Source organism: Poeciliopsis prolifica, unplaced genomic scaffold (genome assembly GCF_027474105.1).
Source record: "Poeciliopsis prolifica strain line A6 unplaced genomic scaffold, Auburn_PproV2 SCAFFOLD008, whole genome shotgun sequence".
Lineage (NCBI taxonomy): Eukaryota > Metazoa > Chordata > Actinopteri > Cyprinodontiformes > Poeciliidae > Poeciliopsis > Poeciliopsis prolifica.
Window position 1 is genome coordinate 5552764 of NW_026562383.1, and position 14183 is coordinate 5566946.

Genomic DNA, 14183 nt, shown 5'->3' on the forward strand with positions numbered 1-14183 from the left:
CCTCTTTAGCCCAGACAAACTTTTACCCGGGCGAAGCAGCGCAAATGGCAACAGAACATAATTGCGCCTCTTTTTAATAAAATGCTGCTTCCTTTTCTTCTCTTTCCTCCCTGAAGTCGAGCTCTGTTCCCCCCGCCCCCAACTCAAGAGGGCCAATAATGTTAATGATAAGCCTGCAATAACAACAGGGTGGGTGGTGCTGTGTTGCGCTCTGAATATTATCAATAAGGAGTCGCGTGTAAGTCTATCCATCTCCTCCATCTCTCCTGTCCTGCTTCCACAGACTGCCTCCTCTGCTGTTAGGATTCAATTAACACGGAGCAGGCAGCCACGGCACCCTCATTAAAGCTAATTAGTTAAAACATCAGCCAATCTAGCGTTAATTGGCTTTGGTAATTAATTCAGCTGCTCGACCATATGAAGGCATCGGGGAGCTGGGTAATGAGAGGCAGCGGAGGGGTGAGGGGGGTAAAGGAAGCAGGATTTAGGGAAAGAAAGAAAGAAAGAAAGGAGATGAGTAAATGAGACAAATGATCACTATACAAAAATACAGTTGTATAACAACGTGTATGTTTTGAGTTTGAAGTTCAGATTAATAGGGCTGAAATGAACAGCGAAGAAGCAAACCTCTCTAGACATTATCGATCATGCTGACGTTGTTGCAAATTTGTGCCGAAACAACTTTTTAAACAAGTTATTCCATGATCATGAGTCAGATCATAAAACATGTTCAAATGAATTCTGTAAAGCAATATTGAGAGACAACAGGACACAGATTAGAGTTGAGACGGGGAGTATTTTTTTAAAACCTGCTGACCTCTCTTTTCGCCTGTTGAACACGGGATGTTCCTGTCATGGTTGCACTCCTGTGGGATCCAATCCCAGACAAGCCCCCACTTGTCCACACCTCTCCTGTATCCGTCGCCCTGTGGACAGCTGAGGAAGGAGAAATGGGAGAAACTCTGACAGCAAAGATGGGGCACAGGTCAGAAGAAACCATCCTACTGACCCTTATTGTGTCAAGTAATGGTAACACGCAAACTGCTGGCGTCCAACAACAGGTAGCAAAAGAAGATTAAATAGAGAAAGTGCATTTCTATTTATTCTCCAGTAGACATTTTTGGAAAATTTGTCCTTTCATCCAATTTTCCAAAAACAGTGGAAAATTGTGCCACTGTTTTTGTGGACAGGATATATCCCCGCTCATGAACGAAGAAAGTGTTAGTAATCACCAGATCTTGGCCGTCGTTCATGGGTTTGTGTTTGTCTGACAAAAATGTGCTTTCAATACTGTTTTACTCTTTCTGTTTTGCGAGAGCCTTACGAAAAAGGCAAAGCAAAACTTAAATTAAATTGAACTGCATTTCCAAAAATTTTAAATCTCCTACACATTTAAACACAAATAGCTGCACATGGCAGATGGCTGTGGTTTCGGTGTTGTGCCCTAGTGCTTGTTAAGATTCTTAAGCCAAGATTTGGTCCATAACTGCAAGTTGTGGCTCTGCTCTGTGGGTCACCGATTGGCTAATGCTCCATTAATTTACCTTTGTCTGCCTCACCAATGTCTCTCTGACACACACACACACACACACAAGCAGGCGCACACACTCTGAAAAGGTGATGGATTGGATAAACAGCTGTCAGTAGTCGGAGATAACCTCACTTGCATCACCGATGTCTCGGAGACAGACGTGTGCGCATTGGTGTCCCTGGAGTAAAAGTCGCTACACTCACCCTGAAACCTATACACATGCACACACACAGACGTACACGGGGATCATCAAATGGCCATTTGTCATTGTAAATTCTGAAACGGCCCGTTGATGATTTATGATGTGGCAACGTGTTAATGTTCCTGGCTCTTTGTTTTTCCTTTGCGAAATGCTTCAGTGTTCGATTGAGGTTTCTAAAATGTTGTCTACATACATTTATTAAAAGTGATGGTGAATGTGTGTATTAGATCTATTAATCTAATAAATCTAATATTAATAGATCTTTTATACCGGTGCTAACTCCTTTTAAGACTTTAGAAATATCTAACCTTTAATATCAGTATATCTATCAGGAAAAAAACGTTAATTGGTTTTAATAAAAAAAAATATCCCAGCTCACGATTTATTGACAGCACAATCTCTTTTGATGATGAGATCAACTCTTAGTCTTTTTATACAGTTGAAGCTATTGATATTTAAGCTTTCTTGTTTTGCTCTCTTCTCCTTAACTCACTTCATAGCTTTTCTACCATTGTATGCAAACTGTTATTGCCAAGAAATGGGATTGATTTCATTCCTGGCAAACAATTTCTATGTTGATTCAGCTCATTATTTTTCATTGTGCTGAAACACACGTTTCAGCTTAATAAAAAAATAATTTCTTTAAAAAAAAAGTTACATTTAAATCATTCAAAACCTCTTATTTTGGAGAGTTCATGATGCACATTCATCCTCGGATGTATTCACGCTTTGCTTCACACCAGACCCACCTGCAGTGTTTGTTGCCAAACGGCTCTGCGTTGGTATCATTTGACTAAAGCACATGAAAGACCCGATAATAGTTCATTTTCATGTCGAGGTTTTTCAAACAAAGGTTTTCAAAGTTTTCATGAGTAAAACAAATTCACAGTATTACAGAGCCTCCGTCTGACTGTACAGAAGAGCAGAAACAAAGTGCTTTTCTACACATTCATATTTTGTATTTTTAGTTATATTTATTTCACAGGATTGCTGGGAGTAGCAGTAATTGGGGTTGAGTTGTTTTTGTTATGTTCTATGCCTATTTCTATATTTGAATACATTTTCTCAGATTTAAAAGTTGGATTTTTCTAAATTCTCCAGTTAGAGACTTCAACTAAAGACGAACTCATTAATTTTAAGATTAATTGCATGTCTTTTTTAGGCATGCCAGTTAATTTAGCTGAAAATAAGCCTGTTTGCTCTTGTCAGTAACAGAATAATTAATATTTGCAACATAAAAACTGCCCTGCTCATGTAAAATAATCACATCCTCTATTTAGGACTCGACTCTCCGCTCTCGCTCGTGCACGGAAATGTTGTGACTCGAGCCGTCAGCAAGCACGGCCGGTTTAGCACGCAAACGCACGCACCTCCAACACACCTTTCCCCCTCCAATCCCTCCACCCAGCCATCTCTTCATCCCTCCTCTCCGCCGAAGCCGACATTTCATTTGCTTTGCTAAAAGTGACAACCCCAGGGAGTGAGGGAGGGATAGCGAAAGAGCCTGGTGATGAGTTTTGAGCAGGGCGTGGAGGAGTGCTATTTAAAAGCACCATGCATCATTGTCAGGGAGTGAGACTGCACACACACACACACTCACACACACACACACACACACATGCAGGCACACACAAACTGACGGATACAGGAAATGCACACATGCATGTAGAAACGCAAAGCAGCATGGGTGGCAAACTGAAGTTGACCCCCGTTCCATTTCATCAAATGCCCTCTGAGTGAGCCAAACAGCCTCATCTGTTTTACACACACACACACCACACACACACGCAATCCCATAGACAGAGATCAGTGTCTAGCCTGCTTAAATCACAGCTCACTTAAGCAAAAAACCATATCACTTCACACACACACACCTTGCTAGTCCCATTTGTGTTAATATGGCCCCTGGTTTTGGGCTTTAGGGTTCATATTTGCCATTATGGAGATGACGGCTTTACGGAGCCCCTATCACCTCACCTTGCATCGTTTGGGGAAAGACAGGGAAGAGTCAAAATGAGGGCTGACACCTCAGTGGGATTTATTTGATTGCGGATGCGAGGCGGTGTCATTCTGGAGAAGGGGAGTGTGGCAGAAGGAGGAGGAGAAGGCCCCCGGACCCTCAGGCTAAGTGAAAAGGAGACAAGAAGAAGACGGTGGCATAGTGGGTGTGGGGAGGATTGGTAAAAAAAAAAAAAAAGAGAGAAATAAATAAAGGACAGGAAAAGGAAGGAGGGAGGGGTGGCAGTGGCAGAAGTGGCCCCCACTTTTTCTTTCGTGAATCAAATCAAATTCCCCTTATCGCACATTATTTGAAGAGGTTATCTGGCGCCGTAATGCGGTTACGCGCCAGGCTGCGGCTGAGAGATTTCCTTGTTTACCAATGTTGGCGGGTGTTATAGCTAACCAGGATGGGGGAGAGTGTGCAGTGGGGGTGGGAGGCAACGCTGGAGAAGGATGTGGAAGACGTTTGGGAAAACTGGAAACTCGGGTTGCGGGCAAACACTTGATGCATGCATGAAAACTAATGTAGAGGAACAAGACCGTAAACAATAAATTTGTAAAAAAGAAAAATAAATAAATAAGTAAGTGGAGAGTTTTTCAAGGTTACAAAATCAGACTGCTTAAAGGGGCTTTTGCAAATCCATTCGGGGAATGGTTTTACAGCATGTGCATTTTGCAAGAGCACCCGTTGTGTTGCATTGTGTGCGGGGAATTAGAGTGGGACCAAGAAAAAAAAACAAAACATGCAGTATATGTGTGTGCCAGGCCATAAATCTCTCCCTTCTGACTCTTATTGTTGTGTTTAAATCCGGTTAACATGCCCAGCAGTCATTAGCTGATTGTGCGTATAATTTACAGGTCTGATAAATTCCCCTCTGAACATATAAAGGAAAAATTTAAAATAAAACGATCCGGGTGGTGGAACGTCAGCCATTTCATTCCTGTGTTGATGCAGTAAAAGTTCAAGCTAGCTTTTTTTTCGCCCCCCTTCTTTGCAGCAGGAACAGTGTGTTTCCAATACCCTTCTCTTGTCTGTGGATTTCAGCGTTGACAGAAACCACAAACAGGACCTTGAAATGGTATTGAATCCCCTTAAACATAAACTTACATGTAATCCATGTGAAACTTAATTAAATGGACAAACACAAAACAATACCTAAATGTGAAATATAGGTAAATTTTTATGAATGACAATGTAAAAGAATCTTGTCAGTATTTGGATTCAGACCTCTTTACTCTAATACTCTTTAATCATAAGAAAGAGTTCAAGTGATGCCTTACTAAGTCATCTAAGAAGGCTGCACGGTGGCACGGTTGTTGCCTACTAGCAAGAAGGTCCTGGGTTCAATTCCCAGCCTTTCTGCGTGGAGTTTGCAGGTTCTCTCTGTGCATTCATGGGTTCTCTCCGGGTACTCCGGCTTCCTCCCACAGTCCAAAAGCATGTCTGTCAGGTGAATTGGTCTTTCTAGCTGTGTGTGTATGTGTGTGTATGGTTGTTTGTCTGTGTTGCCCTGCGACAAACTGGCGACCTATACAGGGCGTACCCCGCCTCTCACCTGAAGGGCGAGAGGCTGCACCCCTCCTGACCCGCATGGGGACACCGGTGTACAGAAAATGGATGGATGGATGAACAACATTGAGAACTAAGGGTGTCCTGAAACTACTTTTTCACTTCTGATATGATACTGATATCGATACTGTTTTCGACCCAATACCATATCGGGAGAATTAATTTTCTGACTTTTTTTGTAATGTCAGAAAAGGCCTCATCAAGTGCCATTATTCTGAGAACAATAGTCAGTAGGTATGAGAACAACTGACCTATTTATCATCAACCAATGAGTCTGTCAAAGAAATTGCAGATTTTAGATGCATTCGATAATTGGCTTTTGGCTGATATTGGACTGATTTCTGATATCAATGTTGAATTGAGACGCTGCTATTGAGCACCGTTCAGTCCACAATAACAAAAATGGAAAGATTGTTGCACAGTCTTGAACTCACCAAAACATGTACTGTTAGCTGCCAAGCAGAATCATTAATCAGAACTAAAAACAAAGTAACTCTGCAAGAAAACATTTCAGAGGATTGAAGAATAAAATGGTTCATGTGCCTTTTGATGGCTTCTAGGTTTATGAAGCGTTTGCTGGTATTCGTTTGAATCAGCAAGTTCCCAAATGCCAGCTTATTGGTGCGGGTCTACGAAGCAAAATTCTGATAAATGCCTTAAAGCTGTTACTTTATCAAATGTGACTAGAGTTTTCCGAGGCACTGTACATCCACTGAAAGGCAGCAGTGCTGGGGAAGATAAAAGTGAAGAGATGACACGTAATACGGGTCATTAATGGGATTTGGACCCTCAGAGTAGAGGGGACACGCTTTGCCTCTTAGCCCATTGAGCCGTGAGGACACCCCAAAATGGTGTTTTATCTCAGGCCCCATTGAGAGCAAGTATTGAGCTGACAATCCTCGTCCTCCGTGGAGGTGGCCTTTTACCTCAGCCTATTGTAGTCTGTGACTAGCCGCCTGCGCTATCTAGAATCTATTGATTCCCACTTCATCTGGACCTGAGCAATGGAGGGAGAGGAGAGAGACGGAGAGGAAGCAGTGAAATTCTCCTTAAATAGTTAAAAGGGATTTTTTTGGGGGGGTTAGGTTTGTGGGAGGGATGTTTCTGATAGAATCACTAAAAGCAGAGAGAGGTTTTCAAAAGAATTATACAGGCGTCCACATCTGTTCGAGCACAAAGAAGGACGAGGGATGGCTATTGTTCCAAATCCACACTTATGAAATTACAGAGCAAGGAATGCCAAATAAGTATGGGATGGTAAGGAAGCAGAAAGAAGTGAGAGAAATTAGAGCGTTTGATAGTGTGGATTAAAGGGAAGGGATAAAAATACAAGGACAGGACGCGGTAAAAAGAAGACCACGCGTCTTTGGTCTCCACTCTTCCGTATGATCCGACTTCCTCCTCCTTACCATCTGCTGTGTGTAATGGCCCATGGTTGTGTTTGTTTGTGGGACTTATCCTGTTATTTTAGGGTTTTAAAAGCCTGCCCAAGGACAGGTTTCCTTTAAACACCTCCCGAGCTTCACTTGGAACTTGAACAGCATGTAAGACATGAAGATGTTCTGTTTTTGGCATACTATCAAGTCGATACACAAGAGCTTTTCAAAGTATGGTACAGGGACAACAGGTGATACTTCTGGTGTTACTTGGGCGGGATTTTAATAAAAATGTTGGTGTCTGAAAGGGAAATATGAACAAATGAACTGTGATGGTGAGCTAAGCTAATGTGTTAGCTACACAAAAGGTGTTGCGCAATTGTCATTTTTGCAAACTGTGTCATAAAGCAGAACAATATGTCTGCATTCAAATATTAACAATAATTTCATTTTATGAACCTCTGGCAAATCAGTGGGAATGTGCCAAATAGGAGCCAATCAGATTGTGTCGTGCTTTCTGTCTCAATTGGTTTAGTAAGGTAGCATGTAGCAGCCGGTTTGTGCTTTGCAAGATGTCTTTAAGCAATAATTTATTCCATAAGGCAAATTAGATTAAAAGTCGATTATCTCGATAAAATTAGCTCCCTTTTATTGGGGTAAAATAGAAAATAAGTCTTTGTAAAATCAAAAATGGTACTAATTATTCATTTACTTTTGCATCTGGATGTTAATTAAATCCTCCACGGACTGAGTCTTAGGAGGCCACTCAAGCAGCTCCAACTTTTAACACTCACTCTGATTCTTGGGTTCAGCCAGACAAATTATTGTTTCATTACCACAGTTGGCAGTACAAACATTGGACGGAGGAATGAACGGATGACCGACGGATGACCCGAACGAAACCAGTGAATGTCGCTTGGCGTCGATGGGAAGAAAGAAACGTTGCACCGGCGAGAAGACGTTTTGAAAGATGGGTGGAATAGAAAATGGAAGATGCAGGGAAAGGATAAGAAAAGACAGACTTTGAGAGAAAGAGAGATGAGATGATCCATCTTGGCCCATTAGGCCTATATTCCATCATTCGTGTCATGAAGGGAAACACCTTTGTCCAGTTCTCCATCCATGCGTCCATCCAGCATTCATTTACTCTCCAGCTGCTGTTTCACTGAGGAATCTCCCACCTAAAAGGTCCTGTCAGCCCTATTTCCTTGACTTTGTCTTGCCTCTGCTCCCCCCTCCGCCTTCTCTGACTGCTGTTTCTTCCCTCCGCTTCCCAAGATTAAACGCTCCCTGGTTGGACCACAGATTGGAGCCGTGAGGTCTAAAGCAGGACATGTGGGAAGAAGTTGTGTGTATGTGTGAGGCTCGTGGCCCAACATTAATCATGTTTAAGGGGCTGACAAGCTCGGTGTGGGACATCGCAACACATCAACACTGCTCCCTTTCCTGTTGTTCCTCTCCCTCGTTCACCGGATTTATCTCTCCGCTCACCTCTGCCCATCGCTCACTTCCCTCTGGGAAAGGATGAGAAAGAAAAACAGAGATGTGGAATATGTGAAATGGGTGAGGAAAGTGACTGGAAATGTATTTGTAAAATGTGCATTTTCCATTCACTTCAACACCCTCAAGTTCTGGGGGGGTTGGCAACTCGTGCAAGGTGCAAAATAAAAACCAAACTGTCTCAAAGTGTTCTAACTTGCTTTCTAATGCTTATGTTTTAATCAGGGGAAATTTGCATCTCTTCTTCTATGAAGAAATTTTGTTTACTTTTCCATGAAAGGACCAGGGCATCTTTAAGTTGTGGTTCTTTGGTTTTAATCGGGGAACTTAAACGCGTTTCCTTGGTACCTATAAAAATTCAAATCACTACACAGTTGCACGTTTTTCAATCCTTCCTTTTCCATCTTTCTCTGCTTATTTGCTGTTATGTCTCTGCATTTACATTTCAGAATCGATCTCTGGAAAGAAAAACTCATTTAAGTAGAATGTATCAGAATTCAAAAGAAAATGGCTTCATGTTGAAACGCAAAAAAAAAAAAGAAGCCAAAACCGGTGAAAACATATTTGATTTGATTTTTTTTTTTTTTTAAGCATTACAAAAGCCTGAAATTGCACAAATGGAGGGTTTTGTACTTTGATAAATTTTTGTGCAAATATTTGTCAGGAAAAATTTTGGATTGGGTTAGATGGAGCCCTCGTTGGACACAGACTCAGGATTGCAGTGGATTCTCCAGCCTGACTCAAATTATCTTGTCAATAAAGGATGGTGGGAGGCGGCAGCAGAGCGAAAGAGTATTCATACCTTTTGATCTTTTCCACACTTATGTTATAACTCCAAACATCAACGTATTTTACTTCCACTTAATGTGACACGACTCACAACAAAGTGCCACATAGTATCATTGTGAAGTAGAAAAAAAAATCAGATATGATTTCTGATACTTGCACAAGTAAAAGTCAAAAGTATGCAGAATTATTTTAAATCCAGCCCCTTTTACTCTTACACCCCGTAGATAAAATCTGCAGCAACCAGCCTAATTGGTGAATAGAGTCCTCCTGTGTAATTTAATCTCAGAACAAACACAGTTTGACTTACTGAGATTTATTCGTGAGTGAACAAACGGCATCAAAAAGGCAGAGAAACACAGCGAGCAGGTCAAAGATAAAGTTCAGGAGATGTCAAAATCAGAGTCAAGAGTACAGAACATAATCTCCAACTTCAAACAAACAGCGCTGATCTTTTCCAGCCAACATAAAAAGCGATCTCTAGTGACGAAAACCATCCCGGCTGATCGTCACCACAGAAAAACGTGACGATGTTTAGCATCACGTTGTGGGAAGGCTTTTGAAAATGAAGCATTGCTTTCTTTTGACTTACAGTTATGACCTACTTTGTGTTACGTGTGTCAAGCAAGTTGCTGTAAAATAAGTTTGTAGTTGCGACATGACAAAAAGTGGAGAGACCTCGCCGCACTTAAGGGACAAGGAAGTAAAATGGCTACAAAGGAAAACGTTACAAAGAGGACAGAAAAAGCAGGCGTACGGAGTAAATGTTTTATTTTTCCCTTGTCAGACAAGATTTCTATTGCTTCTGGCTTGTTTAAGTAACGGGGGAAAAGCTTTTCATCACCCTTTATAGAACCCCACATTCTAACGAAGATGCAATAACTGAGTGGGTATGTTGTCTGTTCAATCCTCATGCAGAGTATATGATAGAGATATATATGATATGCAAGTCAAAGTGGGAGTCCTCCCAACCCGTCTCTCCATGTTGCCTCGGTGACAAATAGACTAAACAGGATGTCCTGGCTAAGAGAGGGGGGCTCTTTTGTTCTATCGGGTTCTAAAAAAAAGCCACATTTGATTGGCTGAGCTCTGGAAATCAGGAAGCATCCTCCGAAACGAACCGCCGATACAGTTTCAATAGCAGCTGCTATTTTTAGCCAGCCCAGACAGACCGGGCGGTGAACTCCAAGGGCCGCCGCGCGTCTATGTAACGCAAAGGCCGCTGGACGACGGATGAAACGCATGCTGACACACAAAACAGGTGGGCCCCACCCTGCTGCCCTGCTGATCAAGGACAATGAAGTGAGATGGTGTTGGCAGACTCTATACAGCATTAGCTCATCCATGGCAGACACTTCTTTAAGCCCCCCTCCCTCCCCACGCACCTCCCTCTCACGTTGACCTCAGAGCAACATTCCACAATAAAGTCTGTGGAGCACTCTGGTCCGCTTTCTGTGTGAGTAATCTAATGTATGTTCACTTAATGTTCGGGACTTTATGGAGTAAGGGGGGGGAGTGTGTTCACCAGCAAAGGTTATTCTGAAGGTGCTGGATTGTTTCTCCAGTCGCTTGATTTTTTTAAATTTAAAGTGCTGTGCCCAAGTTCTGATGATCCTCAAACTCTTTCTTTTACTTTCTCATGATACCATGAGAAAGTATGTGCAGCAACAAATCTGTATGTCTTTGTGGTAGTATCTCAAGGTCAGCTGGGTTGGGTAGAAAGCACGGTCCATTAGGTTCTTATTGTATCGGGTTCTGAACTTTGACTGGACCAGTCTCTGAGCCATTCCGTTGTAGCTCTGCTTCTATGTTTAGGGTTATTGTCTTGCCCCCATCAACTCAAGATTAGTTTCCCTATAGTTGTCCTCTACATTACTTATGGCAAACTCTAACAGGGACTTCCACTCTTCCACTTATTTATTTAATTTAAAACTTATTATTCCAGCTCCTTTCTTTACTCCACAGCCCCCCGCAACTTCTTCCCTGTCCTATCTTTAAGTATTCCTTGACTTTTATGATGGCCGTTTGTTTACTCATGATCTAGATTTTCACAGATCAGCTTGATTTAGATTAATTCACACACAGGTGCTTTCTGTGATGTTGACTTTTAGATATTTTGGGGGGGGGATCTGAGTAAAAGAGGAGCTGAGAGTGCAAGTGAGTTAGAAGATTTTGGGGTCGAAAATGTGGAAAAAGTTTGAAATATTTTGCAAGTCACCATCGACTTTGGGTCTACTCAACGTCAGATTCTGTTGTTGCGCTGATGTCGTCTGTCCCTCTTTTTTGTTGTCTCCAGGTAAAAAGAAGATGTCTCTATATGACAGCCAGGCTCCCGTTTGTCCAATTTGCCAAGTGCTGCTGAGGCCCGGAGAGCTGCAGGAGCACATGGAAACCGAAATAGAGAGGCTAGCCACAATCTGCCTCAGGTATGACTGTGCGAGATCGTAATTATGCAGAAATATTAATTCTTCATTTTGCCCAAGCCAAACCATGACATCACGTAATACTAAACCGGGCCCAGGTTTTAAAACAGGTTGAGAGTCGCACTGTACAAAACGCAAAGGTGAACCAGAAAAGAGCATTGAAGACAATGGTTGGCGTTGGCATCATTTAACCCGTAAGGCGTGGGCTCAGTTCAGCTCAGCAATATTTCTCCGGTGCGCACATTTGGGTGCCATAAATCTGCATAAAAAGGGAGAAGCAATGTACAGCTAAGTGTTTCCTACTGGAATTAGGATTCACACCTGTGACCTCGGGTTCCCTGCCGCCTCTTTCTCCTCCTTGTGGCAGTTGCACGAGCCGTTTTATGACAGATAAATCAACTCCAAGCCCTTTTAACGATGGGACACAGCCATTAGGATCCATATTTCACCTCAAACACATGCCAGGCTATGTATGCGTGTTTGTATGTCAGCGTGTGTGTTTGTGTGACCTGCTGTGCACTTTGGCGGCCCAGCTTTATGATAGTCCCCATTAACCTGGGGGAAGAGGGCAACTGACTGCGTCACCCCGCATGGAAATCACTCTGTATTTCTCCAACCTTTACACTTGTGGGCTTCTGCTGTCCCTCTGAATCTACGAGTTCCACCTCATCCCTTTATTTCTCTTTGTCCACAATCGCCCTCATCATCTGCTATCTTAATATATGGATATAAATCTATCATCGCATCTCTAATACTCCCTGTCATTTTTTTAAAGTTTCTCGTTGCCTTCTCTTTTACATCCAGGCACAACACAGAACTTTTTCTGTCTTCATGTTAAACTAAAAAGTTTATGGTTGTGGGATAGCATGTTATACTAATAGATACTTCTACATTTTAACAACACAATGGTTTTACGTTTGTTGCTCCTCAATCAGCTGGACAGATTAGCAACTGGAAGTTATGCTAGTTAAAAGTCAAACAAATTTACCTGAAGAAAATAATAGCTTGTAAAACCTAGGCACTTTGTACAAAAGAAGTGTTAGGATTCATTAGGTTTGAAGGAGTTTTCATTGTCAGTGATGCACTTCTTTTACGTAGAAGGTGGAGGTTAAAGTAGCTGCCGTCTTGCAGTCATTTTCAGAGGGACAGCCAAGACTTTCCATGTGTCGCTCCAAACCCTCCCATGTCTCATTCAGTTCCCTTAACTTCTTTATTGCATTTCTGAAGCTAATGTATACAGAGTGCAAAACAACAAGAAGGGTAAGAAAAAGTTTCGAAGTCTTTTAACTTTCATTTTACCGCATTAAAAACTTGTTCCGTGCCTTCATCAGAGTCTTGACTTGTTGCCATTGTGATAGAACAGTTCTGATCCAAATGTCAAACAATGTAAGGATGAGGGGGAGAAATCAAGATAAAGTGAAACTGGGAGAAAACGTATTCTCTTGTTAAACTTCAGGATGCAGGTGTATTTCAATTAATCATGAAGGTTAGAGTTTGCCCTTCCCTCTGGATACCAAACTGGTGAAACTCACTCTGACACACACACAGACGCACGCGCGCGCACACAGAGTTATTTAAGAAAATCGCATCATCCCTGGGTGAGATGGGATGGTGGCTCGCGTCACGCCTGGCTGACTTACCTACTCACCATTAACCCAAAGACACTGCAAGAAAAAAAGGGATGATGGGGGAGGAGGTGTTAAATGATATAGATTCAGAGGACCAATTTTAGACATGTGCTGAAGAAAATAATAATAAAGCAAAGAAATCCATTGTTTTTTTATAAAGAAAGCAACAAACAAGGGGGGTTTGCATGTGTGTTACATCACAGAACCGACCTTATGCTAAATCACCCTCTGCCTCTTCCTCTCTCTGGCTCTCTGCATGGTGGCAGCCATCATTGAAAGTGACAGTGGGAATTTGGCCCAATTTGTAGTAAATCTACCTTTAATGACACGCAGGCGGTCGCTGAGTGAAAAAAAACAAACCCACGGATATGGAAACCAAGAGACGCGTGCGCTGCATCTTGCTCGGCTCTTAATGCCTGTTCTCCAGCGTGTCGCTATTTGTTTTCTGCTTCTTCCGCTCACAGTCCTGTTCTGTCTGCATGTAAATGGTAAATGTAAATGGCCTGCCTGTCCTCCCTTGCGGCTGTGTCACTTGTCCATGGGCTGCAGCCTCTGCGCGGACATGGAAATCGCACACAGATGTAGAGCTCGGCGAATGGAAATCTATCATGCCCCGAACATGTCAGGTGGCTCGGGGGGGTGGCAAAGTCATTTACATACCCTATCAAACTCCACCCTCCTCCTTCTTCTCCTTTTCCCACCTCTGCTGCCCCCTTCCTCTCCCTCCTCCTTCTCCATAATCAATTTACGTCCACACGGCCAAAACCCCTACCTCCCTGCCAGATGACACCGACAAAAAGAAAAGAAAAAAAAGGCAAAATGCAATCAGAGTCTTTAATTTACTGTGCCATCAACCTTCTTGCTTTCACCAAGAACAGCCCGATCACTTAAATAGGTCATAGAATGGCTGCCGGACACATGGAGCGTCTTTCCCATGACCCTTTTTTTGTCCTGTTACAACTACAAACATGAGTGAATTTTTGTTTACGCATAGAGATCCGGATGGAGTATCTGTCAGTATCTAGTCGTTGTACACCATCCAAATCTGGCCTTTATACAAATGTGGCAAGACAAACGCTGCTTTTCAAAGGAAGCCGCAAGAACCCAAGTATGGTATATGCAGGAACAGCTTTGGACAGATGACAACAAAAGTGAACTTTCTGGCC

The 14183-nt window shown here is 42.5% G+C and overlaps 1 protein-coding gene across 5 annotated transcripts in view; it reads left to right on the plus strand.

Moving 5' to 3' along the window:
- Positions 1-14183, plus strand: part of rnf220a (ring finger protein 220a) — a 174076-nt gene that overhangs the window by 120466 nt on the left and 39427 nt on the right. For all 5 annotated transcript variants that reach the window (XM_055032920.1, XM_055032917.1, XM_055032919.1 and 2 more), the window contains one exon: positions 11263-11392. In XM_055032920.1, coding sequence (XP_054888895.1) covers positions 11263-11392 — 130 coding nt within the window. The remainder of the gene's footprint in view (positions 1-11262; positions 11393-14183) is intronic.